The 27,533-nt window shown below is 52.3% G+C and overlaps 3 protein-coding genes across 6 annotated transcripts; 2 read left to right on the forward strand and 1 right to left on the reverse strand.

Annotated features, from left to right (window-relative positions):
- Positions 1-196: 196 nt before the first annotated feature.
- On the forward strand, positions 197-26,193 carry Otop2 (otopetrin 2). 4 transcript variants are annotated; one of them, XM_021177062.1, is made up of 8 exons: positions 197-433; positions 16,826-16,908; positions 17,217-17,540; positions 18,387-18,523; positions 20,221-20,279; positions 20,656-20,789; positions 22,843-23,720; positions 25,703-26,193. In XM_021177062.1, the coding sequence occupies exons 3-8, from the start codon at positions 17,228-17,230 to the stop codon at positions 25,871-25,873; spliced, it is 1,692 nt and encodes a 563-aa protein (XP_021032721.1). In that variant the 5' UTR covers positions 197-433; positions 16,826-16,908; positions 17,217-17,227; the 3' UTR covers positions 25,874-26,193. The 4 variants fall into 4 exon arrangements, with proteins under 4 accessions (XP_021032721.1, XP_021032720.1, XP_021032723.1 ...); XM_021177061.1 differs by having other exon boundaries at positions 197-426; XM_021177064.2 differs by lacking the exon at positions 197-433 and adding an exon at positions 16,350-16,441 and having other exon boundaries at positions 16,732-16,908; positions 17,195-17,540.
- Positions 7,309-9,271, forward strand: LOC110304579 (40S ribosomal protein S17-like). The gene is made up of 3 exons (XM_021175973.1): positions 7,309-7,549; positions 7,594-7,684; positions 9,148-9,271. The coding sequence occupies exons 1-3, from the start codon at positions 7,309-7,311 to the stop codon at positions 9,269-9,271; spliced, it is 456 nt and encodes a 151-aa protein (XP_021031632.1).
- On the reverse strand, positions 8,828-15,888 carry Ush1g (USH1 protein network component sans). The gene is made up of 3 exons (XM_021177065.1): positions 15,534-15,888; positions 11,627-12,844; positions 8,828-10,571 (listed from the first exon to the last, which is right to left on the reverse strand). The coding sequence occupies exons 1-3, from the start codon at positions 15,695-15,697 to the stop codon at positions 10,568-10,570; spliced, it is 1,386 nt and encodes a 461-aa protein (XP_021032724.1). The 5' UTR covers positions 15,698-15,888; the 3' UTR covers positions 8,828-10,567.
- Positions 26,194-27,533: the final 1,340 nt, after the last annotated feature.

Raw genomic sequence — 27,533 nt, forward strand, 5'->3', positions numbered from 1 at the left:
CCCAAAGGGGGCTACTGAGAGTCAGAAGGACACAGAGCCCTGAGGAGCTTGGGGTGGCACCTATTGTTAGCAATTTAACCATTTCTACGGTCTGAGCCTTGGCTCCTTCTTTGGCCCTTCCTTGTCCCCGCCCACTTATGCCTCCCCCAACTCATCAAAGAGCTAGCAAGGCCCAGCTCCCCAGGCGGATGGCATTATTCACCAGGGTGGAGCAGTACAAGCCCGGAAAGAAGTGATGGGGTTCATGGCTCAGATCCTAGCCAGCTGAGAGTGGGACCAACACCCGGAGCTCCCCCAGCTTCGGCAGACCTCAGCATCCACAGCATCTCAGTACCAGCCTCTTCTCCAAGAACCCTGCCCCCGCTCGAGCCTCTACTTGCAGCCAGCCTTCTCGGCTGCCAGCCCTTCTGTGGGGGACAAAGTCGGGTGAGTAGTGGCTCAGGGAACCAGGGAGGAGGAAGGAAGAGAAGAAGGCAGGTCTGAAGGCCACAGGGCTGCTTCCGCCGATGCTCCAAGGCCTCTCAGCCTCTCCCATCTTGCAGAGAAAGGATCTGTTGCCCAGGATACCCCTATAAGTTACTGGATAAGGTAGACCCCTCAGAACCAGAGCTGGAGCCACTGGCCTCATAGGCTCCCTGTTGGTGAGATCTCTCGGGGATCACTGGTCTCCTCTCCTCACACCAGGACAGCACTGCTGTCTCCTGTGAGACAGATGAGGTGAACTGGTGGATGTTGGGCCTGCTGGGCACAGTTGCTGGACTGGAAGGGAAGCAGGGGCTATGGGTTCTGTGGGCCAAAACCAAGAACAGCTTCTAGAGCAAGGTTTGGATTTGCTATGTGGCCTTAACCTCTCTGAGCCTGAAGAAGGCTGTGTTTATTTGTGAGTTAGCATGTGTGTGTATCTATGGCTTTGCTCAGTGTGTGTGTGTGTGTGTGTGTGTGTGTGTGTGGTGTGTGCAGTGTGTGTGTGTAGTTATGTGTATGTGTGGTATGTGTGTCTCTTTCTGTCTGTGTATGTAGTGTTGTATATGTAGTTTATGTATGTAATATGTTTGTGTATGGTGTGTGTGTGTAGTGTATGTGTGGTGTGTGTGTGTGTGTCTCTCTCTCTGTCTGTGTATGTAGCGTTGTATATGTCGTTTGTGTATGTAATATGTTTGTGTATGGTGTGTGTGTGTGTAGTGTATTGTGGTGTGTGTGTGTCTCTCTCTGTCTGTGTATGTAGTGTTTGTGTGTGTGGTGTATGTGTGTTAAGAAAGTTGAGATGGAAGGCATGAAGCAGGAGTCCCTGGAGAGGAGAGAGATGACAGTGGCCATCGTGAGCGCCCTGGCCGTGTGCTGGAGGCAGATTTCATCCAGTGACGCTGGTTGTGCCGTTGTGAGTGTGGCAGTATAGTGTTGTCCAGTTGTTGAAATGGTTTTAACTCTTGCATTGGTCCAAAGACTGATAACAGATGACTGTGTCGCAGCAAGGGGATGTGTGTGCTCCTCCAGCCCCTCTCCTTGCTCGTTCTTCCCCGTGTGTGCATGCATGCATACAGGTGCACAGGTATGCACAGAAAAGGCTGGGGCCTCAGGAGAACGATTCCCCTTCCCAGTTCTGTTCCGTAATACTGAATACTCTACACAGAGCGTATGGAGGACTCGGGGGCCACTCAGTGTGTCAGCTCCCGCTGCCACCAGCTCAGGTTCCTCTGGTGCCCAGACTCCTGTCCTCCAGGTCTCCTGGCTGATCCTCCACGTGGACTGGGTTGAGGACTGGGCTAAGAATTCTTTTTTAACCTCGAAATGGGCAGTGATTGGGGGTTGGGGGTTACAGTTATCCCCATTCATAGGTGGGATCATGGGAGCTGAGAAAGAGAACCCATCATCCTAAGGAGAAGCAGGCTAGCCTACCCTAACATAGAGGAACCTTCTCCAAGCCTTCAGTAGCACGTGTGCCCCTGAAAATGTATTGGTCTCCATGTTACCACTGTCTTCTTCTAGAACACTGACTCTTCTGTCTGGTGCCCATACCCTCCCAAGGATTGGGGACACACACACACACACACACAAGCCAGTCACCCAGAATGAGGTTAGAGCATAAGTTTTGTGGGGCCCTGACTCAGGGTGAGGGGTGGGGACAGGTGTGTCTGGGAACTTGGATCTTCCAGTTGAAAGGAGCTGGGGCCCTAAAAATAGATGATAGGCAGGAGGAAGAGTCTAAAAATAGACTCCAAACAAAACAGTGGGGATTCAGCCCTTTGTGAGAATGCACATACACATGCACACTCACACAAACATGTACACACATACTACACACACAACGCACTATACACACAACACACATACATATATACCACACACACATTCATGCCACATACATTTACACACACACCATACACATATACACACCACATAAACTCACACCACACGTACACTACACACACCACATACTACACACTCACATATACTGCACACACACACACACACACTACATACACTATATACATACTACACACACATATATTACATACATACACTACATACAACACTACATACACAGAGAGAGACACACACACCACACATACACATATACTACAATACACTTCACACCACACACAAACACACCTCCTGGGAAACTGTAGATACTAAGGCATGGACAAATGAACAAAGCCACAGACACACACATGCTGGGATTACAAATAAAAGCAGCCTTCCAGGAGAGCTCTGGACCTCCCCAGCCCCCCCATACTCCCCTGCCTCTTCCTCAGAGAACCCTGACAGCCTTCACCCCAGCACTCACACATTCTCCGGAGCCATCTGTGTTCCCTCAGGGATGCAGAGTGGTGGATAACAGGCAGCACGAGCCCCTGCAGACCTCCCCAGGCCTGGTTAACTGAGCTCTGCTCCTGGCTTGAGTCAGGGCCAAGTGAATGGAGTGCACAGGGTCTGTATAGAGGGGAAGTGGGAGGTGTTGGAGAATGAGGTGAAGGGGACTGCCCAAAGACTCAGGGTCTGGGTTCAAATCTTACCACTCTGGTACCTCTGCCCACAGAGGTGGAGCATTTGCAGAGACCAGACAGCTTTAAGGAGTTGTTTCTCTACCTTATATGGACTCCAGGGACCCAATTCTGGTCACTAGGCTTGTGTGGCAAGTGTGGTTTACCCACTGAGCCATCTCACAAGCTCTATTTTGTTTTAAACAGGGTCTCTTTTCCATAGCACAGGTAGGCCCACCCGTGTTACCCTGCTTTGGCCTTGTAAGTGCTAGGGTTACAGGGGTGCATCCTACCGGCTGCTTCTCCTATTGTCCACCCCCTCCCTCCCAAGGACTGGGAACCTCCCACCCAGCAAGCCAGTCACCCAGAGAAAGGTTAGGGTGTAAGTTTTGAGGGTCTGGACTGCCAAGGTTGGCATTCTAACACTGCCCCTTCTCAGTGGTGTGGATCTAGTATCTTTCACAAATATCTCTGCCCTTCAACTTCCTCATATGAAAGAAAATGAAAATGACAACTGCCCTTTTGCTTGTTCCATAACATCCTCAGGGATGCAGAGTGGTGGATAACAGGCAGCATGAGCCCCTGCAGACCTCCCCAGGCCTGGTTAACTGAGCTCTGCTCCTGGCTTGAGTCAGGGCCAAGTGAATGGAGTGCAGAGTGAGTGTCACTAGTAATGCAGCTGGGTCACAGTAGATGTGTGTCTCACGAGCAACAGGAGGCCAGACTGGGTTCCCAGTACGAATTGTGTATCGAGAAACCTCCCACTGTAAAACTAACTGAGATCCATTTTGTAGAGTTGTGTAACTGGTCTAGGTCATGGCTATTTAGGAGTAGATCTGGGGTATGAACAGCTGGATCTCAGGCATTTGCACACCGGTCTCCCTGGGGGCACCATGGGCTCTGGAAGAGCGACCCCACAGGCTGCCATGGTGTGAAGTCAAGGGAAGGGGAAGGAAGCAATGCTGGAAGGAGAGGCTCAGGACAGGACAAGGACGATGGGAAGCCTGAGCGAGTGGGAGACAGATGGATGAGAGACAGCAAGGGGGCCAAGGGACTGTGCCCAGATGTCATCTAGCAATCTGAGAGGAGGCTGAGGCAGGAGGATGAGTTCAAGGCCTGCTTGGGTTATACGATAAGTTTGAGGCCACAGGCTAGCCTGGGCAATGCAGTAAGACATGTCACAGAGAAACACACACACACACACACANAGAGAGAGAGAGAGAGAGAGAGAGAGAGAGAGAGAGGTAGACAGAAAGACAGAGACAGAAAGACAGAGGGGGCAGAGACAGAAAGAAAGACAGAGACACAGAGACAGACAGAGAGACAGAGACAGAGATGCAGAGACAGGTAGAGAGACAGACACGGAGACAGACAGAAACAGAAACAGAGAAATATTTGTGGATGAGGAGGTAAAGAGAAAACCCTAGAGGTCTGGCACCCTAAAGTAAAATGGGACAAAGAGAAAGGTGACAGAAAGGAGAGAGGTAGGCTCCCATGTTGGGACAAAATTCTTTCCCCAGCCTCCTCCCTCATCTCAGCAGGCTTGAGATACATTTGTCTTCCCAAACACCTACCCCCAGCATCCTGCCTGTAGACCCACAACCCATCCTGCCTCATCTCCATCCCTCATCTGATCTGTGGCTGTGCCTGGCACCTGCCCAGGACCTCGAGCCCTGGCAGATCAAGGAGTCTCAAATCAAAGGTGTCCCTCACCAACTGCAGGCCCTGTGTTCCGACTGCCTCTGCCTTCCCATCTCTAAAACAAGGATAACCACAATGGACTTACTTGCTCCATAGACAAGTGTCAAGGTTTAATTTATATTTTATATGTACCAATGTTTGCCTACCCGTGCGTGTGTGTGTGTGTGTCTACTACATGTGTGCAGTGTCCATGGAGGCCACAGGAGGGCATGGAATCTTCTGAAACTCAAATTATAAAGGGCTTCGAGCAGCCAGGTGGGTGCTGGGAACCGAACCTGAGTCCTCTGGATGGACTCTTAACCACCGAGCTGCCTTTCTAGCTCCAGGTTGAGGCTTTATTGTTAGGGCTAAGTGAGTACACAATACTTACCATATGTTCTGAACACCTTATAAATCTCAACAAATGATTAAAAACTTGAAAGCAACCAGGTGTGGTGGCACATACCTCTAATGCCAGAACTTAGGGAGTAGAGGCAGATAGATCTCTAGGTTCAAGGCCAGCCTGGTCTATATAGCAAGTTCCAGGACAGCCAGAACTACCTAGAGAGATCCTCTCTCAGAAATACATGTATTAGCTTCCATGAAATTCCATGTCTTCAACTTCGACCTGAAACTAACACCTACCCCAATCTTTCCACTTCCCAGGGGATATTTATGATAAAGTTTAGGGTTCAGCTCCAGGCATGATGAGGGGAAACCCTTAGCTCCTTGGACACCCCCAAAACACCTCTGGCCTTTCCTGGGGTTCTCTCACGGGATGGGCAGGTTCATCGTTGACTCTCTGTTCCCTGAGCTGGGGTGTCAGCACCCCTTACTGGTGCGATAAAGATGTCTCTGTGCTCTCTCTACTGAGAGCCAGGGTGTGTTGAGAGTAAGGGTAAGCTATGTTCTCAGAAGCGAGCCTGAAGGGAAGGCTGCTCCCTGGAGTTGTCTAGGACCCATCTACTGGGTAGCCCAGCTAATCGCAAACATGAGCAGTACCCCCTGGGGCATTCTCAGGCCAGCAGTAACTGTGACCATTATTAAACTGGGGTGTACTAAATATCAGGTTGCACTCGGGGTGCTTCATCATCATTACCACACACCTAATAACCTGTGGGTGACACTGTGATTATAACGCCCATTGTATATATAAGGGAACAAACCCAGGGAGCGGCACAGTCGGAGGAGGCAGGGCAGTTTGGCTGTACATATGTGGCTATCCCCTGAGCCCAAGTGTCTCTCACTCTGATTTATTTAAAAAGAACTTGATTCAAGCATGCACCACGGAGAAGGGGAAATCATGGTGACTGAGGTCCGTCATAGCATGGACACGGTGGCTGAGGGTCACATACGGCATCACGAGTTGAGCTGTTGCTGCCCCGTGGCTGCTGTATGGTATTTGACCAGCTCCTCCCCTCTGGGTCTCTGTGTAATGAGAGAGTTTACCGCATACTAGAGAGCTCTTCTGACGCTGATTCACCCCTTATCCCACCTCCACCACATCGCCACATTGTAACACACTGAATTCACAAACATCCAACCCAAACTTAAAAACAAAAACAAAAACAAAAAAACCCGATATTTTTATTTTACCTGTTTGAGTGTCTTGCCTCTCTGTATGTCTGTGTGCCATGAATGTGTATAGTACCTGCAGAGGAAGATGTTGGAGCCTCTGGGACTGGGATTACAGATGGTTGTGAGCCACCATGTGGATACTGGGGATCAAACCCAAATCCTCTGCAAGAGCAGTCAGTGCTTGTAACTGCTGAGCCATCTCTCCAGCCCCCAACCCAAAGCTGTTTGATCCAGGGTCCCTGGAGCTCTTCAGATTCTGGCCATAAACTGTCTAGAATCATGAACCCAGCTGAGTGCATGTGTATGTGCGTGTACATGTGCTTTGCGTGGGCTTTCCGGGAAACATCACCAGATTCAAATCCCCAAACTAAGAACTAGTTTCTCTAAACCTGTACAGTTTCCCTGTTTGTTTTTTTAATGCGAGGCTATATGCACAAAGGAACAGGGAGTTTTGCAGGTTCTTTGTAAAACACAGAGTGAGAACACAGCACTTTCTTTCAGTCCAAGAAAAACTGTGTCACATTACACAACTGTTAGCTTTAGCTATCACAGATTCTGTTTAGATTACGTTTAGTGTGTGTGTGTGTGTGTGTGTGTGTGTGTGTGTGTGTGTGTACCAGCTTGTACTATGGCGCAAAGGTAGAGGTTAGAGAACAACTTATGGGAGCTAGTTTTCTTCTTCTACCATGATCCTGGAAATCAAACTCGGGCTACCAGGCTTGGCAGCAAGCACCTTTATCCACTAAGCCATCTCACTAGACCCCAGATTTTATGAGCACATATGGCTAGATATAGGTATATGTATATAAGGCAAGGAGCAATTTAATCTTCAGAGGAAGAAGGAGGAGGAGGGGAGGGAGGAGGAGGAGGAGAAGAAGAGGAAGAGGAAGAAGGAGGAAGAGAAAGGAGGGGAGGAGGAGGGGGGGGAGGAGGAGGAGGGAGAGGAGGAGGAGGAAGAAGAAGGAGAAGGAGGAGGAGAAGGAGAAGAGGAGGAGAACAAGGTGAAGAAAAGAAGGAGAAGAAAAGAAGGAGGAGGAGGAGGAGGGCTCTTTTACCGAGACCCGCCAACATGGGCCGCGTTCGCACCAAGACCGTGAAGAAGGTGGCCCGGGTCATCATCCAGAAGTACTACACGCGCCTGGGTAAAGACTTCCACACCAACAAGCACGTGTGCGAGGAGATCGCCATTATCCCCAGCAAAAAGCTTCGGAACAAGATAGCCGGCTATGTCACACATCTGATGAAGCAGATTCAGAGAGGTCCTGTGAGAGGTAACTTTATCAAGTTGCAGGAAGAAGAGAGAGAGAGAGAGAGAGAGAGAGAGAGAGAGAGAGAGAGAGAGAGAGAGAGAGAAGAGATAATTATGTTCCTGAGATCTCAGCCCTAGACCAGGAGATCATTGAGGTGGATCCCGACACCAAGGAGATGCTGACGCTTCTGGACTTGGACAGTCTCTCTAAACCTTAACACCACGTGGAGCTGTTTAATCTGTTATGCCATATTTTCAATAAACCTGAAAACAAAAAAAAAAAAAGGAGAGGAGGAGGAGAAGGAGAAGAAGGAGAAGAAAAGCGGAAGAAGAAGGAGGAGGAGGATAAAAATTTTCTCTTTATCTGTGTCTGAAGTCCCCTTGGTTTCTTAGACTCTACCTGCTACTGTGTCCAGGATCCCATCCTTGAGCTACATTGGCCCCTGGAGACTCAAGCTCCCATTGCCTCCAGTTTAGTCTCTGAACATTGACACCCCAGCCCACTCTGTATTGTCTTTGAAAGTCTTTCTTAACCCCTAGGTCCTCCCCTGGGCTGTATGGGCAGGGACTAGTGTACCTTTCCAGAGTTGGGAGCAATAATTAAGATGACAAGTAGTAGTCACAATTGCACATGCTGTGTATCCCTGGCTGGTTGAATGGTATCTTCACTCCTTTGGTGGCCTGGGTAGAAGGACTTCGTGGCCAAGAAGACCTGTGTTCTCTACCTCGGAGAGCCTCATTTTTCTCATCTGTAAAGTGGAGATGACCTACAACCACTAGGTGGTTGCTAAGCAACCAACACAGCACCTACATCCTATATATCTTTCTAATTGGTGCTGGGTTGGGTACTTCATCCTGGATGGAACAAGATGACCCCAGACTTGGCTGAGAAAGCAGAGCCTACTGCCCACCTGTTTGGGAAAACATCCCTGAGAGAAGAAAGTACCAAATTTGGCACCCCAAAAAGTCTTAACAGGGATAATTAAGGAAATCGAGACACTTATTGGAGACTCCCCTGGAATGAGAAAGCTCAGATCCTGGGTAACAGGCGGAAACCTCAGGAGAATGGCTTCTTGTCCGCTTTCAGGAGGGCCTGGTGGGAAGAGATAACGCCATCCTGCCCTCAGCTGCTACAGGTTTGGGGACCAAAGCAGAGGAGAGGCAATGGCAGAGAGATGCCAGGAATGATCCCGACAGACGTGTACAGAGGTGAGGGGCTCAAGGACTCCTCTGATGAATAGACCTGACACCTCCCACCTTCCACCCCAACCTTTCTTATCCACCACCCACTCCCCAGTGCCTAACGAACAGAACGAAAGCATTACAACATCGGAGAACATGCTGTACCAAAAATATAATCAGTCTGAGGGAAGGGTTTGGGGTACAACGGCGAGGGTCACAGCATCTGGCCCACCCCAGGGCAGGGAGAACCAGGAGGGGCCAAGGAAGTAAACAGTCAGAAGAGGTGAGAAAGAACAGTACCTGGGGCTCTGAGAAAGAAGAGTCGGCACTTGGAGGTGGCCCCAGGCTTGGGCCCAGAAAACAAGAAGGCTGGGGGGAGGGGTAGACTCAAGGTGGTGGTGGGACAAAAGCCACCTCCTCCACACTCAGAACTGGGTGTACAGGACAGTGCACCTCCAGACAGAACACAGAGGTCTCTGGGGGTCTTCCCTCGGCCCAGTCTAGGGAGTTGAAGGAGGAGCTAGAGGCTCTCTGCTCTCCAAGCAAGAGTCTGGGATGGAGACCCACTGCTGACAGGAGGGGCAAATCCATGGAAGGATAGATATGACTCTGCACGTGTGTGGCTCCTGAGAGACTTAGCCACATCCATAACCTCGGTGATATTGCTGTGAGGACACATGCTAAGGAGGCCCTCTGGGCTAGCCTTTGCTCTGGCTTTCACCTCCATACCATTCCAGGGCTGGACACATGGGGAATTCTCCCTTTTACATGATCCACAGAGAATCAAGAGCAGCTGGGGCCCCTCCAGATCCTGAGGGAATCTTCTAACCAGACCCAACACACACACACACACACACACACACAGAGAGAGAGAGAGAGAGAGANAGACAGACAGACAGACAGACAGACAGACAGACAGAGAGCGCCTTGGGAGCCTGGGCACAACCAGGACCTCAGGTTCTCTACATCCACCAAGATCTTCCTCACAGAACTTCCCCACACTGGGCCTGACACAAACTGTCAAGCCCCTGCCTGTCTTGGTCTGGGAGACACCATGGCAGTTAACAGGTGCCATTCTACAGCCAGAGATTTCCAGGCCTGGGGGCCACAATTCTGCTGTACCTTGCATCTAGATCCCCTGGTCCTCTGAAAGCCCTGGGGAGACAAGGCTTCATGGTGGAGTTGGATGAAGTTAAAGGAGACAGCCTGGGCCCCCAGAATGAGCTGGGAGGAGGACTAATTACTCCAGCCTACCCCAGCATGGCTTTCCAGCTGTGGCCACGGCCAGTGGATGAAAAGAGGGCACTGGCCTTTTGTAGGAGGGGATGTGCTGGGGAAGGAAAGATGGAGCATTTGGCTGAAGAGTCTGACTGGGGAACCTCCTTCTTGGGCGCATGAGGAGGGGGTACCCAAACTCTTCTGTTATAGTAAGTAGGAGGCAATAGGGTTCCAGCCTGAGAAAGAACAGGAGCCCCCCTCCCCCGAAGGCTGGAGAAGACAGGTGGAGCAGGTAATGGACCTGTGACTGGTCAAGCTCCCTCCTGCTCTATCTCTACCTCAGCTGTGATGTCATCAAGTCCCTCAGGGTCAATCAGTCCCTGCTCTCCTTCCAGGGCTGACCCTCCACCAATTCTCTTGTAATTCAGAGCTTTTCAATGAAGGAGACTCGGGGGCTCCAACAGCCATCAGAAGTGCTGCTCTGGGGTACTGTGGTCCCTCCGGGTGCCTCAAGGCTACACCTCTGCTTCAGCGTGCACACCGGGTTTCAGAGGGAAATGACCCATGTGACCCTTGCTCCTGGAGAAGGGACAGCTGGAATGGCGATGGTGAGGACCTCTTGGCCCCACCGTGGGTTGTGGCAACTTGCAATTCATTTGGTCTGAGGAGAAGAGCTCTTTCATCTGTGGAGAGATAGACAGAGCCTGGGTTTAGAAGATAGCCTTCAAAGACCTCATTTCCTCCAAGACAGCCACTCTGATGACTTGGCCACCCGTCTCTCTGTAGACCGGTGGTCAGAAATGGGGGACGCCGACTCCACCCCTGCCCCAGCCATTTGGGGTAAAGATCTTGCGTACCAAGTAGAAGGGTAGTGGGCTTGAGGGATGCTGTAGTGGGCAGGAGTAGGGAAGGGTTTGGGCAGCAATGAATGCTTCTACAGCCACAGTTGTGCCTCCAAGATTGCTGTTGTAACTGTTGGGAGCACAGTGTGGGGAGCACAGAGTGGGAACAGCGGGTAGAACACACTGCCTTGAGGCTGTGGGAGGTTGAGAGGGGCTGCAGCTGCTGCTGTGGCCTCCTCCCCAACTGGCTTCTCCCCGGGCCCTGGAGCCAAAACTAACTCCAGATCAGGTCACCTTGGCAAGGGGCAGTGGTGAAGCCTGGGGTGAGCTACAGTCTAATCTCCATTCCTCTGCTTGCTCACCTGTGGCACACTGGGAATGGGGCTCAGGACTCAACAAAAGCACTTGCTCAAAGATCTGGAAAGGGGCAGCTTTGAGGCTTGGGCTGTAGCATAGTCGGTAGAGAGTGCTTGCCTAGTGTGGGCTAAGCCCTGGGTTCAGACGCCAGCACTTGGCAGGTCAAAGGATCAGAAGATAGCTCACAGCTACATAACAAGTTCAAGACCAGCTTGGGCTACTTAAGACCCTGTCTAAACGGCTTTGAAAATCCTACCCATGATTCCTGTACATGTATTCCATCCATACTAAAATGCTTATTTTTTTTCCTCATTTGGATTATCCCAACGCTGTCAACAGTGATAAGAAAGCCTCCAATTATTAAACAGGCAGGGTTTTGTGTTATTTTTTTTTCTCTCCTAAGCTTGTGTTAAATTACAACAACGAGGCCTCTTGTAGTTGATTACAGCTTTGATGGGTTTTATGCAATGTGGTGTTAAGCCGACTCCCATTCCTGAAAAGGTTGACCCCACCCACCCCTCCTCCAGACTGACACTCACAGCTCCGTGTCCTCCAGGGCCAGGGGTCGCTCCAGAGCCTGCCTGCGCTTCCTCACGGCCCCCAGGATCTTCTTCCGAGGCCCCAGGGGCACGCTGATGCTGCGCAGGTCCAGGTCAGAGCACAACATCAGAGCCTCTAGGTCAATCTTCTCGTGCCGCAGGAGAGAGGCAAAGTCTTCCATGTGCAGCGAGGCCAGGAAGGTCTCCAAGGGGCTGGTCTCGGGCTCCAGGTCCTCATCCAAGCCCAAGTCTAGCTCATCCCAGGGCAGCTCTTCCCCGCAACTGCGGTCCTGCAAGCTGTTGGCACTGCCTAGGCTGTCGTCGTCCAGGCTGGGGGAACTATGCAGCCGACCCCGCGGCGTGCCTGCTCCATCCAAACCCCCGTCCTCTCGGCCCAGCCCGTGCAACCCGCTGCTCACGTAGTTCCTTCGAAACACCATGGTACCCAGGCCAGGGCGGGTAAACAAAGAGTCGTGGCCTGAGTCGGTGCTGACCTCCGAGTGAGCAGGCTCGGCAGCCAGCGTGGCACGGGAGACGCTGTCCTCGTCCGAGAGGAACATGTCCCTGAGTGGGGCACGGCCCCACTCCTTGGGGTTGGCGTAGGTGCCCTGGCGCACAAACATCACATCACTACCCAACTGCAGGCCCGAGAGCGATCGGACGCTTTTGCGCCCGTCCTCGGAGACCTTGAAGGTGCCCTCGCCCCCCTGCTTGCGCCTCTCCAGCTTCTTCTGGATCTTGGCCTTGCCCTTGGCCGTACCGTGCAGCGTGGCCTGCGAGTAGGGCAGCTGGCTGCCCAGTGTCATGTGCTGCAGCCGTCGGCTCAGGGTGCTGGACGTGAGGCTGGAGAAGCTGAGAGTATCGGAGCGCTCGGCCAGCTCGCGCCGATAGCGCCGCTCCATGCGCTCGTGGTGCTTGCGCTGCATCTTGGCGCACTCGCGAATGCGCCGCTCCGCCTCGCGGAAGGCCTTGTCCTTCAGCTTGCCCACCAGCTTGGGGTTGAGGCTGCTCTGCTTGGCCGCGATGGAATCCAGATAGCGTACGCACTCCATGTGGCCCTTCATAGCGGCCATGTCCAGTGGCGTGTGGTAGTCATTGTCCAGGCACCAGATGTTGGCCCCAAAGGATACGAGGAAGGACAGGCAGTGCAGGTGGCCATTGGAAGCTGCCAGATGCAAGGGTGTGTTTCCCCAGATGTCACACTTATCCGGGTCACCCCTGTAGGGACAGCAGGTGGAGAGGTAGGATGAGTCCCTTTAGCAAGCCAGACCTGGGGTCCGATTGGAATATTGTGGGGAGGAGGAAGAGAAAGAGGAGGAGAAGGAGGAGAAGGAGGAGAAGGAGGAGGAGGAGGAGGAGGAGAAGGAGGAGGAGGAGGGGAGGGGGAGGAGGGGGAGAAGGAGAAAGAGAAGAAGAGGGAGGAGAAGGAGGAGGAGAAGAAGAAGAAGGGGAAGGGGAAGGAGGAGAAGGAGAAGGAGAAAGAGGAGGAGAAGAAGGAGAAGGAGGAGAAGAAAAAGGAAAAGAAGGTAAACCCCTGGACCTGGAATGTAGCAGCCACTAAAGCAGAAGTTCTTAACCTATGGATCACGACCCTGTATCTCGTATTTTACATTACGATTCATAACAGTAGCAAAATTAGTTATGAAGTAGCAACAAAATAATTTTATGGTTGGTGATCACCACAACATGGGGAAACTGTATTAAAGGGTCTTAGCATTTAAAGGGTGGTAGCATTAGGAAGATTGAAAACCATTACCCTAAAAATAAACCCATGGGGCTGAGACCTAGACTTCCAGACCAGCAGGTTTGAGTCAACAGATGCTTCAGGATTACCGAAAACTTTGTGTGTGTGTGTGTGTGTGTGAGAGAGAGAGAGAGAGAGAGAGAGACGGAGACAGAGACAGAGACAGAGACAGAGACAGAGACAGAGACAGAGACAGAGAGACAGAGAGACAGAAAGAGACAGAGAGACTGAGAGAGCTAACCCACAAAGGGGCGGGGCTACCTAGGAGGTGGGGTGGGGCGGGCCTTCCCCTAGAGAACTGAGGCTGGGAATCTCAGGGGATAAATATTTGATGCGCTGAGAGAAAGGAGTGAATTATTCATGGACCCTGCGGGGAGCTGGCCCAGAGTGGTGGTGGGCCAGGCCCGAGTCTGGGTCTCTAGGCAGGTGCGGTGGCCTGTGAAGCCACATGTTACAGGGTGACTGTGTCAGAGAACTAGAGGGTGGTGTGTGTGTGTACGTTAAGGCTTAAGCCTGGAAGAGCATGAGAGGGTGCGCGCTGGTACACAGTGGGCACCGCCATGTCTGCAGGGAGCGGGGCCAGGCCTGGCAATGCCAGTGTTAGAGCAGGTGTCGGGTCTTGGCCTGAGCCAGAAGGGGACTGTGGGGACAGCCAGAACTAGAGAGGAAGAGGGCGGCGACCTGGCCACGCTGCTCTCCCTAGTTCAGGCTGCCCTACGGAGCTTTGCCCCCTCCCTCTCTAATGCCCTTCACATCTGACTCCAGCCCACCCAGCTCTGCTGGCTTCCGTGGGAATCTTGCCTCTCTCTCGGGGTTTAGCAAGGGGCCCTGCCCCACACCAATGAGGCCACAAGGCCAGCTCAGGTCTGGGGGAAGAATCACTCCCTTACCTCAACACGGCCCCTCCCACAGCTTCCCCCTCTGATTACCAAGTCCGGTAGGATCCTGTGGGGAAGGGTGTCTCAGCAACAGACCCTCCCTCATCGAGCACACATCCTTGTCTCTCTAGAACCTCAGGGCTTTGGACAGCTCTCTTTCCTTCTCTACCCCCCCTCCCCGCAACTGCACGAGACTCCCATGATCCTCTATGATGGATGGGGCAGGGGATATAGTAGCACTGTGTGCCCTCCTGGAGTCAGGCTCTGTCTCAGCTGTACCATTCCACACTGTCCCCACATGCTGCTAGACTGAAGGAGCAGACACAGAAGAAGAGGGGACCATGTCCCTACATATCCAGGGTCCCCTCCAATTCCGTGGTCAGCACAATCCCTGCCTCTGACCTTGACCTTGACCCCTAGATAGAGCCTGAGACGTTCACATGAGCCCTCTTGAGACATCCTTTTCCTGTCTAGGCCACACCAGTCCTACTAAACTGTTGGTGGGTAGGATATTTCCAGTAATGTGATTTAGTCCCCTTCCCCCACCTCAAACCACTTTAGTGACCCTGAATCTACATTGCCTGACTCCTCCTCCAGACCCCTGGACTCTGTGCCCACCCTCCCTCCCAGGACAACGCCAGAGAGAGGATGGGGTGGAGGGCAGATGTCCTTTCTGCACACTACAGTTCCCCACTCCTGGGTCCTGCAGAGGAGGAGGGGTACAGAGAGTTAATCACTGGCGGAACCAGTGACATTTGGTAGTGTGGACAGTGCCTGTAAACCCCAGAAGGCACAGGTCATGGTGAAGGCCAGTCTGTGGGAGCTATCGGAGTCGTAGGGACATCCTTTCTGGCTGCTAGATTGGGAAGTAGGCAGCAAAGGTCTCTCATTCCTGGCCTTCCCAGTTCAAGGCCCCTGGAGACTTCCCAGCCTTCTCTCTGGTTCCCACCTACCTTTCACTCTTGCTTCCAGGCACCCCCCCAAAAAATGTCTTTGACTTTTGAATAACTCTGCAGCCCCCATCCTATAATCATGGATCCCATCCCCAAATCGAAGTTCCTCTCCTCTAATCCCTGCATCCAGTCCACAACTGTCACAAGCTCAGTTTATGTTCCCTCCACCTGTGTCTCTCAAAGTACAGCAGGCTGCACGGCCCCACCTTAGGGTCTTTCCGTAGGGGGAAAGGGCAGCTCAGGCAAGAGGGTGAGCGATGCCATGAGGTTTAGGACACGGGGTTCCAGGAAGTTCTTCCTGGTCTTCCTAGCTAGGCAGTGGGCATACTCACCCGCGGCTCACAATGAGGCGCAGCGACTCCAGGTTGCCATGGTAGGCAGCCCAGAGAGTCGGGGTCATGCCATCCTCGTCAGGGGCATTCAGCTCCTTCCGGGTGGCCTCCTTAAGGAGTTCCAGATAGCCATCCCTGGCGGCCCGGTGATACTGGTCATTCATGGCGCCCGAGTTGGACGGGACGGGCAAGGGGCAGCGAGAAATGTCCCCGGACGGGGAGGACAGCCGGGTTAGGGCTGAGACATGAGGTTGAGGGAAGGGGCTTGGCAGGGGCCTGAGCCGCCAGCCCCTGCTGCCGCAGATGGTGGATGCGGAGCGCCAGAGCCACGACTACAGACTACCAGGACATCTGAGCTGCACACCGGGGGAGGGAGGGGGGAATCTCTCACTGCCCAGGGAGCCGCCCAGGAGCTTCCCCTGGGTCCTAAACGCCATGCTTTTCAGCACACAGACGTGACTCAAGTGAAATCCAGCTCTCTTGCTCCAAAAGTGTCCACTCTGGCGTTGCAGCCCTTGAAGCCCAATATAGGGACATTTAATACAGCCTAGACAGAACTCCGGGTGCTGGGTTCCCTGATTTCTTCACCAGTCAAAAGGACAGGTGAAGAGCTGACGAATGATGTGTGAGGGTGGGATGGAGAGACAATTCTGATCTGGAGGACAGAGGGCCCAGAGGAGCAGGAGGACCCACCGCAAGACCTTCATCCGCAAGCAGGGCGCAGCAGTCCTGTGGTCAGCCTACACTCGTGGGGGGTCAAACAACAGTTCTCCAGCAGGGGGCGCTAAACGACTGCAGCCCGATTGAGGGCACCGCGTGGGACCCAGACTTTGCAACATCCAACCAGCATCTCTGGGCAGCAGTAGTAGGGATACAGGAAGACCGAATTCGGATCACTCTGAGGGCAGGTGGGAAAAGGGGAACTGTTGTCCCGATCTCGGGACAGCAAACAAGATCCAAAATTCCGTCCAGTTCCTGAGCTGCAACGGAGTCTAGGTGCAAGCGGGCAACGGGGGTGGGGGTCAGCTCTGCAGTCTTTGGGTGGGTGTGATCTCTAAGTGGGCGCTGGGGGGCATAGGACCCTCTGTGTACAGCAGTATGGGGCCGTGCCCGAACCCTGGCAGCACCAGCACTACAGGGTGAGGGGATCTTAACAGGTAAATATAAATCTCACCTTATCTGGCTTCCCTAAATTCAGCTCGGAGAAAAGATGGATCATGTGAGTGGGACTGAGAGGTTTATGGAGCCGAGCTCTTGTGGCTGTAAATCACTCTGCCCTCTCCGGTATAAAGCACCGGTCCAGCCCGGCGTGGGAGAGAGGAGACGCTTGCTGCCCCTTGACCCCCAACTTGGTGTCGGCTTCCGGTGCAGCCAGGTGCGTGTCCCTGGCCAGGGGACTGTCAGATTTGGGGAGTGGGACTTTGTAAAGGATTCGGCCTAGGGTCGCTTCTTCTTCTCTCTGTACAATATTTCCAGGCCAGGTAGGGAAGGTGCAGCTTTCAGATTTTCTCGTTTTCCCCAGTGCTTGGTCCAGTACCCTTAGTCCCCACATTCCGGGGTCCCCAAATCCAGGGATCACATGGGAGGAAAGGAGAGCCCCCTGAGTTGACTTAGAATCCTGTCCTTGCCCCCCCCCCGCGCCCCGGCTTCGGACCTCGCAGTGATCCCTTCAACCTCCTCCAGTCGCCCCCACCATGTCGGAGGAACTGGTCCCGCATCCCAATGAGAGCCTGCCGGGGCCTCGGGCCAGCCCCCGTGAGGTGTGGAAAAAGGGCGGCCGCCTGCTGTCGGTGCTGTTGGCTGTCAACGTACTGCTGCTCGCCTGCACGCTCATCAGCGGCGGTGCCTTCAACAAGGTGGCGGTGTATGACACGGACGTGTTCGCGCTGCTCACCACCATGATGCTGCTGGCCGCGCTATGGATAGTCTTCTACCTCCTCCGCACCGCTCGCTGTCCAGACGCGGTGCCTTACCGGGATGCTCATGCTGGTCCCATCTGGCTCCGAGGTGCCCTGGGAGATGGGGATGAGAGTGGGGTGGACACTCTGGGGAGCTGCAGTCTGGGACTCGTGGAGGACCTTCAGGGTGTGACTTTGGGGTAGTCAGGTGTGCAGTGCCCTGGGAAGGAAGAGCAAACATGGCGGAGGGCTTCCTGCGGGAGGGGGTTCTAGGGGTTAAAGGAAGGAGCTTCATTGCCTTGTGTAAAGATTGGAGAGATGATCATAGAGAGAGCCTTCGTGAGGGGAAAAGCAGAAGACGATAGCAGCTGGCAAGGTCTGTCTAGAGGCCTTGCCCTTACCTGTGCAGAGAGGTGGGGGGGGGGCACATAGGATGTCCTTCCTCTTCCCAGTCAATCCTGCACCATGTCCCACCCACCTACTCATCTTTCAGTCCTTCCATTTGCCCACTCACCCACTCATCATCCGTTTATCTGTCCCCCATTCATCCATCCATCCACCCACCCACCCACCTGTTTATGCTCTCTCTCATCCATCCACCCAGTGGTCTCTCAATCCATTCATTTGTCTATCCATCTAATCATCTTTTCTTTCATTCATTCATCTCCAGCCATCCAGCCACCCACCTGTTCATTTATCCATTCAACCTTGGATCCACCCATTCATTCATCTTTCAGACATACAGTCGCCCATCCATCCATCCATCCATCCATCCATCCATCCATTCACTTGACCTCCTAACCTCTCCAACTCAATCCATTCTTCCTTCCAGTGATCCACCCATGCCCTATTCCCACCCGACTAACCCCTCACCCTTCAGAACCTATCATCCGCCCTGCAAGCCCCGCCTCCTGCCTCTCTGATACACCGCTCCCCTGCTGGCCCTGATTCCCAGGTGGGCTGGTGCTCTTTGGAATTTGCACCCTTGTCATGGATGTCTTCAAGACTGGCTACTACTCCAGTTTCTTTGAGTGCCAGTCGGCCATCAAGATCCTGCACCCCATCATCCAAGCCGTGTTTGTCATTGTCCAGGTGGGTAGAAGGAATGTCCCCAAGCCTCGTGCTTGGCAAGAGGTCAGGAGATCTGAGCCCCACACATACCCCGCCCCATCCCTGAGCAATTCAGCAAATGGCACTGGACTGTGGTAGAGATCATATGACCCCATAAACGAGGGGATACTGACTCACGAAGTGGCACCTAAATGTCAGCTTCTACTTAGGGGTGCTGTAATTTTAGTTCAGCCTAAGTGGTGTCAGTAATTAACACCCAAGAGGTGCAAGTTGTGACAGCTGGCCCTGTCTAATAGAACCTTGGATGTCTATGGGGGGAGGGGGGGTGTCAGTCTCTGCCTACTGCTGTGCTGTAGCCATGACCATGGCTGGGGCTTGTTTGGTCTCAGCCATAGCTCTGTGTTTGATATTTGTTTAGGAGGCAGGGCATCCCGTAAGTTACAGTTTTTCAGACAAGTTCAAATCAATTTCTTTTCTTTTCTTTTTCCCTTTGTGACTCACTTCAAGCAGCCCAGACTGGCTTTGAACTCCTGCTTTCGCCTCCCAAGTTGGGGAGATTTCAGTAGTGAGCCACACCTGGCTCTCAATTTTTTTTTTAATGTGTTGCATAAAGATAGTTTTGAAAGAGCTGACTAAGCCGAGGCAGGATTGCTCTTGCATAGGACCAGAAGAGAAGCTCACCTTCTAGTGTAAGCAAGGTGGCTACATGGATGAATGATGCCACTCACATGTGGCTGCAGCATTTAATATAACTTCAGTCTTTTACATTTTATAAGTCTGAAGAACGCTCAGGGAAAATGAAAACACAAAATACTTCCATGTCGGTTAGTCCCATGACAGGGGTTCAGAGGTCGTTAGAAGAGGGCAAGGCCTTTCTAATCCACAAAGGAAGAAGATGGCAGGGGATATGCACGAAGAGGCCAGAGGTGTGGACCAGACAGTCAGGAGTACAAGGTCATTCACCATTACATAATGAGCTCAAAGCCAGTCCTTGAGAAGCTGAGGCAGGCAGGCATCTGTGAATTTGAGGCCAGCCTAGTCTACAGATGGAGTTCCAGGGCTGCCTAGAGAGACTGTCTCAACAACAAAAATCCTCAAAGACCTTTCTTACCTTGAGACTTGAGGAAGACCAGGCCTGAGGCTGACCTTGTTCCCCAAAATACATCATTTGGTATGCAAGAAAACACTTGGCAGTCTATCACCCCAGCCCCGTGCCCACCCCCACCCCCCAATCTCATCAAGGTGAAAGTGTTTTACAGGTGACATTTTCTCAACCTTTAAGAAACAGAAAGAGGACTGGAGAGATGGCTCAGCGGTTAAGAGCGGTTACTGCTCTTCAGAGGTCCTGAATTCAAATCCCAGCAACCATATGGGGCTCACAGCCATCTGTAATGAGATCAGATGATCTCTTCTGGGGTGTCTGAAGACAGCCACAGTGCACTTACATATAATAAATAAATAAATAAATAAATAAATAAATAAATAAATAAATAAATCTTTAAAGAAAGGGGGAGAGAGAGACCCTTTTAAAAAAATGTTTCAGTGTAGAGTAGAAAGAGAAATTATTCATTCTCCTTTGTAAAGCTAAAATAAACCTGACCATTTAGTATACGGGTTATTGGGGTAGACGAAGCATCACACTGGGTGTGGGTAGGCTTTGGTGTCTGGAGATTAGCCCACGTACACAGTCCTGCGCCTGCCCCCCTCTCTCTGTGCAGACTTACTTTCTCTGGATCTCCGCTAAAGACTGTATCCATACCCACCTGGACCTGACCCGGTAAGAACCACAGCTTAGTGTCTGAGGGCCAAGGGCTCACCTAGCATGAGAGAGCGGGCTTGTTGTCCTGGGTGTGGCCCTTCTCTTTACATCCTTTCCTCCCTGCCCTCTTGCTTTCCACTGACTGAAGGGTGCCCTTTCCCCTAGTGGGGTCTAAGCCACAGGACACCCACTGGCCCTCTGTTAGCTGACACCCCACTGGGCTGAGTCTTGCTTCCAAGTTCACCATTCCTGTTCATATGGGCCCTTCTGCCTCCTCACTTCATAAGCCCACCTTCCAGGAGGGCTCTTGACCCTGCCTTGCTTTGCCAGGGACCCATCATGAGTCCAAGACCTCATGAGCTTTTTAATCACCTCATCCATCATCCTGAAACAGGTGTGGGCTCATGTTCACCCTCGCCACCAACCTTGCCATCTGGATGGCAGCCGTAGTGGATGAGTCCGTGCACCAGGCCCACTCCTACAGTGGTTCCCATGGCAACACCAGCCACACCCGCCTCACCCCTGACTGTAAGTTCCCGGTTAACACCAGCCCTGTGGCTGCCAGGCATTGGATGGCCGCTTTGCGTATTCATAGTCAGTCAACCATGTCCTTGCCAGGGCATGGTGGTAAAGGTAGAGGCTGGGGACCTCTTCCCACCCCGGGCACTCCCTCAGAAGTGTGGGTGAGGTGACAAGGAACAAGAGTGTATAATGTGCTTCCTCATCCTAGAGGGTACAGTCTAGGCCATACTGTCCAGATCTCCATCTGACCGCCGCGAAGGAGCCCTGACTTTCCTCACAAAGGGCCAGGGTGAGGGAGTTGAGGAAAGAGAAGGAAGGCAGAGTGGCTTAGCCATTCCAGCATGTGGAGGAAGGAGAGGCAGGAAACCACCCCTAGTGTGATGACGTCATGATGATGTCACTTGGGCCTATGACTGTCGTGCGCAGTGCAAAGTGCTTCAGATATTCTATGTAACCACTTCTTTTTGGAGATATATACTACTAATGTTCCTGTTTTATAGAAGCAGTAACTAAGCACAGAGAGGCTAAGTCGTTGCCCAGGGTCACAGAGCCTAAAACTGAAGTGCTCAGATGTATCTTTGCTTATAGCCAGTGAGCTACCCTAAGGAAGAACATCCCTCAGGGTCCTCTGTGTCTAGTGCTCTGGACTTCTCCTCTCTCCAGGACCAAACTAGATAACTAAGACACCCACAAACACCTGGAAACCCTCTGTCACAGGGGAGGCTTCAGAAATTAGAAGCATGGCCCTAGCCTGCAAGGACACCCCAGCCTAGAAGGGCTGATGAGGGCCTACCTGGTGTATATACAGGGAATCCCGATGAGGGTGAACACAGCCCCAGGCAGGCGGTCATCTTAACAGACGAAACTGGATCGAGGGAGGCTGCGGTATTGGGAGTTGTCATTTTTTCTTGGCTCACCCACTACAATCCTCAGACCACACTGAGCCTCAGCTTCTTCATCCGCGGATCCAGCTTGGGGTGGGACCAAAAAAGGCCTTTGCTGAGGTCCTGGGTGTCCTAGACAGCATATTCTGGATCCCCCCCTTGGTGCAGCACAAACTGAAGGGACGTCGGGAATCGTGGTGGGGGCCTGCACACAGCACCAGGAAATGTTGGGCTGTCAAATGCGGGCAGAGCTGTAGAGAGTGGACCTGAGGGAGATTGCTTCCTCCCTCAGAAGGAGTCTGCCTATCTCAGGGAACAAAGGGTTATGGGTGAGGAGGGATGAGAGAAATGGAGGGGAGCAGATTTGTAGTTCTGGTTTTCTTTTTAATCTGTGCAGTGTGAGTATGTATGTGTGTGTTCTCTGTGTGCACACGTGGTGTGTGTGGCCAGAAAACAGCTTCCAAGAGTTGGGTCTCTCCTTCGATCACGTGGGTCCTAGGTCTTCAGACTTAGCAGCAAGCCCCTTTACCCACTGACCCATCAGATTTCCACCTTGCTTTCTTATCTCACTAAACCTGGACCTCACAGCTGCAGCTGGACTGGCTGGCCAGCAAGCCCCAGGGATTTCCTGCCTCTGCCTCCCCAGAGCTGGGATTCCAGGCATATACCACCACGTCACTATGCCAAGCGAACCTCCCCCAGGGCTGCTAGCTCTCTACATACGGCTCTCCCCACATGTGCTGCTAGCTCTCTATGGCTCTCCCCACATGTGCTGGCCCAGCACTCCAGCTGCTGGGACCAGCCTCCCTGCCCCCCCCCCGCCCCCTGCCCCCACTGTTACCATCACTTCAGTTTGTGCCGCACCAAGGGGAATTCAGTGCTGTCTAGGACACCCGGGGCCTCAGCAAATGCCTCTTTTGGCCCCAGGTACTGTGGAGTCAAACTCAGGTTCTCACACCTGTGGGCCAAGAACCTTTCCAAACTGAGTGAGGCTCCTCTCCCTGCTTCAGGTTTTTGTTACTTTGTATCTTTAGCTCAGCCTTGTCTTGCAGTGTCTGGCACAATGACTAATTATGGACTGAATGGAGATGCCAGAGTGAAGTCCTTTGGGCTGGCAGAAAGAACCCCTGGCCTCGGGGAGGCTAGCGTCCAGTCCTGTGTCCTTCTCTCCACAGCAAAGCGTGCAGGAGGCACAGCTGAAGAAGACCCGTGCCTCTGCAGCACTGCCATCTGTCAGATCTTCCAGAAAGGCTATTTCTACCTGTATCCCTTCAACATCGAGTACAGCCTCTTTGCTTCCACCATGCTGTACGTCATGTGGAAGAATGTGGGAAGGCTGCTCGCCTCCACCCACGGCCACGGCCACACACCGTCCAGGGTCAGCCTGTTCCGGGAGACCTTCTTTGCCGGCCCAGTCTTGGGCCTACTCCTCTTTGTGGTGGGGTTGGCTGTCTTCATCCTCTATGAGGTCCAGGTGAGTGGAGAGAGAGGCCACACCCGACAAGCCCTGGTCATCTACTACAGCTTTAACATTGTCTGTCTGGGGCTCATGACTCTGGTCAGCCTGAGTGGCTCAGTCATCTATCGTTTTGACCGTCGGGCCATGGACCATCATAAGAACCCGACACGGACCCTGGATGTGGCCCTGCTAATGGGCGCCGCCCTGGGCCAGTATGCTATCTCCTACTACTCTATCGTGGCTGTGGTGGTGGGCTCTCCCAGAGACCTGCAGGGGGCGCTCAACCTGTCCCACGCTCTACTCATGATTGCTCAGCACACCTTCCAGAATGTCTTCATCATTGAGAGCCTCCATCGGGGACCTCCTGGGGCTGAGCCTCGTGAAATGCCCCCCAAGGAGCCCTGCCAAGGCATCACCTTTGCTAACCTGGATGCTATCCGCACCTTGCCTTCCTGTCCACCCACCCCCAGGCTGGTCATTCCCAACCCAGAAAGTCCTCAGGAAGCAGTAGCTATCATCTCGGCCCCCAGGTGCCACTGGCGACGTCGGTGCCTGAAAGACATCTCTCTGTTTCTCCTGCTCTGTAACGTCATCGTGAGTAGTCCAGTGACGTGGGGGGTGTATGGGTTGGGGGGCACCCCTAGGTTGGGGGAGAATTGATGACCACTTAACCTTCTCTGTCTTGCCCCAAACTCATTCTAGAATCTTCTATAAGAGCTGGTTCAGAGAGGGACAATTGTAGCTTCTAGGCACACAGCATTTCAGGGCACAAGGACAGAAGGCAATCCCCAGCCCTCTGGCAAGCTGATGGAGGGATCCCAGGGAAGGCTGACATGGAGGGGGAGGGGGAAGTGAGAGGAGCCGAGAGCTGTGTGGGGGTGAGGGCCCTCACCCCCAGGTGGGAGGTGTGACAGCTCCCAGGATCTTGTGACCTGCCTGCTTCTCAGAATAATTGGAACAGCCTCAGGAAGTCACAGAGATCAGGGTAAGTGTGAGCAGCCCGTTGGCAGGGTACAGTGGAGGGCCAGCTGGGAAGAGCGGCGTGTACAGCAGCTGCCCCCTTCCAGGTGACTCGGCAAAGTGAGAGTCGTCATCCGGCACAAGTCTGTTCTTTGGAAGGAAACACCCCAAGCAGAAGCCCTCATAAGAAGAGGGTACCCTCCAAAGAGAAACACTCCTAGCATAGCTACACCCAATATAACCATGCCCCAACATAGACACAGTCCCCAACACAGAAATATCTGACACAGAACCGTGAACCTGCAGGGACTGTCAGTCAGCCTCTGGGACTGTAGGTCCCATGCCCCCAGGATTTGCCCAACCCTCAGACAGAAAATAATAGGAAAAAAATCTGATCCTATTAAACAGGAATTTTTCCTTGTCATTATGCCCTAAATAGAACAAAGTATCAGCAATTCCCATAATATTTTTATATTGTGAACACAGTAATTTGAAGTATACAAAAGGATGTCTGTATATAAGTTATTTTATGTATCGTTTTATGTAAGGAACTTGAACTGTGTGCTGGGTCCCTGAAATGTTGTTTCTGGGGTGAGATCTTTCACCAGTCCCCACCTACACCTACTGAAAACTGCACATCTCAAGTGGACAAAAAGCATCTCTAATGAAATCTGACTCCATACGAAACAGACAATTTTTTTTACTATATCCTACAGTAGAATATCCCTCATGTAGAAACACCCTTAACACAGGCATAGCTAACCCCCACCCCCTATGCAGACTTCCAACAGTCAATTTTACTTTAAAGAAAAATAAAATCAGTCATCAACCCCTGACCTTAAAAGTAGAAGCAATAAGGCTCAGAACTCATAGTGTCTGGGGCCCTTGGTGGTCTATGGTCTGCCTCTGCCCCTTCCCCACCTTCAGCCTAGCCTTTTGCTTGGGAGTTGTCTTCCAAAAGACCATTCTTTCTCCAAGTATCTGAGTTCAAATCACTCTCTGCAGCATGGTTCCCGTTGCTCATTTTCTAGAACAGAAACAAACTTGAGAGAGGATATGATATCCCCTGAGAATGGAGTTAATTGGCACAGGGGTGAGGCTAGCCTTGAACACTTGACCTTTTGTCCCATATCCTACACCCATAAGGTCTGAGTTCCTATCTAGGGGTGAAGCAGGAGTCTAGCCTTAGACTTCTCCTATACATTGAAGGGACAGGGAGTAAGTACCAGAGGAGGGTTGGAGCGGGGCAGCCTTAGGCTTGACTGGCTCTAGTCTACCACTAGCACTGAAGCACACATATGCCCAGCTCCTTCAGCATATATATCAATTTCTTACATCACCTATTAAAGCTCCCATCTGACAGGGAGGCCAGGATAAGAGGGTGGGAAGAGTGACTTCAGGTGGGTCCCCTGCTGAGGAGTGGGCCAGTTTAGTTAGACACACTTCCTCTGTTCCACAATGCTGGAGGTTAGCTCTGGGTGACACTCAGTCCTGGATGGTCACCAAACTAGAAGGCTAGATGTGATCCCGTTCTTTCCTGCTCAGCCAAGCTCACACAAGTCACAAGCAGGCTCCTGATGTATGCCTTTCTTCCCCACCCTCCCCACCCCCCACAGCTGTGGATCATGCCTGCCTTTGGCGCCCGCCCGCACTTCAGCAATACCGTGGAGGTGGACTTTTACGGTTACTCCCTCTGGGCGGCCATCGTCAACATCTGCCTGCCTTTTGGCATCTTCTACCGAATGCACGCTGTCTCCAGTCTACTGGAGGTCTATGTACTGTCCTGAAGCTCCACAGAGAGACAGAGCAGAGGAACGCCAGCACCTGGAAGTGAATCAGGCTGGCACTCGCTCTCTGCCTGCCCCAGACTAGAATTTTCACTAAAGTTTATTTTTCCAGGATGAGTTTTTAAAGTCAAAATCAAGACATGCCCATTTATTCCTGCATTTATTCTTAGAGCCTTGGGAGACAGAGGCAGGGAAACTGTTCCCTGCAGAATCCCCTAGGACCAGACAGGATCAGGAAATACCGTCTCTGACTCTATCTCTAATCCCAGCCACATGGCCTGTGTACTCTCTAGAGATGAGACCAATAAACCTGCAAGCAATCCCTTTGTCCCCTCTTCTTGTCTCAGCCTCACCTGGAATGATGGCAGGAGGTCTGAGCTGGTTCGGGGTTGTTTTCAGACATCCACCTTTTCAGTGGGTGAGCTGAGCTGAGTGTCCTCAGCAGGCTTTCTAAACAGTGGATAGCAGGGTGACTGGGAGGGACCAGCAAGTGCCTCCCAAAAAGATGAATGTGATCATCTTTCTTATGGTGCAGGAAAGTTAGGGAAGATTGATTTCATCTAATGCCCATGCTTTACAAAGAAGGAAACAGGCTTGTGGATATAAAGAACCAACGCCTTTCTACCAACAATAATAATTCATCAGCTGTGTGTGTATGTATGTGCACTTGCACATATGTGTAGTGGGTGTAGAGGTCAGAGGTCAACCCCAGGAGCTCTCCATGTTGTTCTCCCCCCTTTTGGGGTGCGCGCGCGTGTGTGTGTTCACGTGCATGCATGAGTGACAGCACATCTATGAGAGCATGTGCCCGCATCCTATTATTCCTTGAAACTCAGAGCTCACTCACGTGGCTAATCTTAGTAGCCCACTAACTCTGGGGATTCCATCTCTGACCTCTAAGGCTGGACTAACAAGAGTGGCCACAGCCAGGGGACATTCGTCATTTGTGTGAGTTCTGCAGATCTGTCTGGGTGCTTTAACCCGAGAGCCAGCATTGCGTTTGCCTGCGTGTATGCCATCAGATCCTGTGGGACTAGAGCTACAAACAGTCCTGAACCAGCATGGGGGATCCTCTGGAAGAACAGTCAGTGCTCTTCCCTGCTGAGCCACCTCTCCAGTTCCCATCATTGAAGACAGGGTTCCACCTGTTCCTCCTCCTGGCCCTTGTGTTAGAAGTGTGCTGCTGCACCCAGCTTTCCACGTGGGGTTGAGAGCTGCCGCAGGCCTTCACACCTGTGTGGCAATTGGGAGGATGACTGAGCTCGCCCCAATCCCTCAAACTTTTTTTTTAAATGAGCAGCAGAGGCTTTTGTTGTTGTTTTGGTTTGATTGATACATAGCAATTGTGGCATTTTTAGATCTGGGTACTGGCATATTGGTCACCTCAGACAGAGACTGTGGTGTTTGTGTGTTGGGAACATTCAAGGTCTCCTCTCCTTGCAGTTGAGAAATACACAATGGATTGTTGCCAGCCATTATTACCCTCCTGTGCTATAGAATCACAGGAGGTAATCCTCCTGCCCGACTGAGCCTAACCCCATTAACCCTAAGCAGCAGTTTTCCTTCTCAGGAATGTGAGGGTCATGAGTATCACAGGAACATACTGTAGGAATAAGCAGGTGCCCCCAGCTTAACAGGAGCTGGGAGAGTCCTTACCTCC

The sequence above is a fragment of the Mus caroli genome, chromosome 11, assembly GCF_900094665.2.
Source record: "Mus caroli chromosome 11, CAROLI_EIJ_v1.1, whole genome shotgun sequence".
Lineage (NCBI taxonomy): Eukaryota > Metazoa > Chordata > Mammalia > Rodentia > Muridae > Mus > Mus caroli.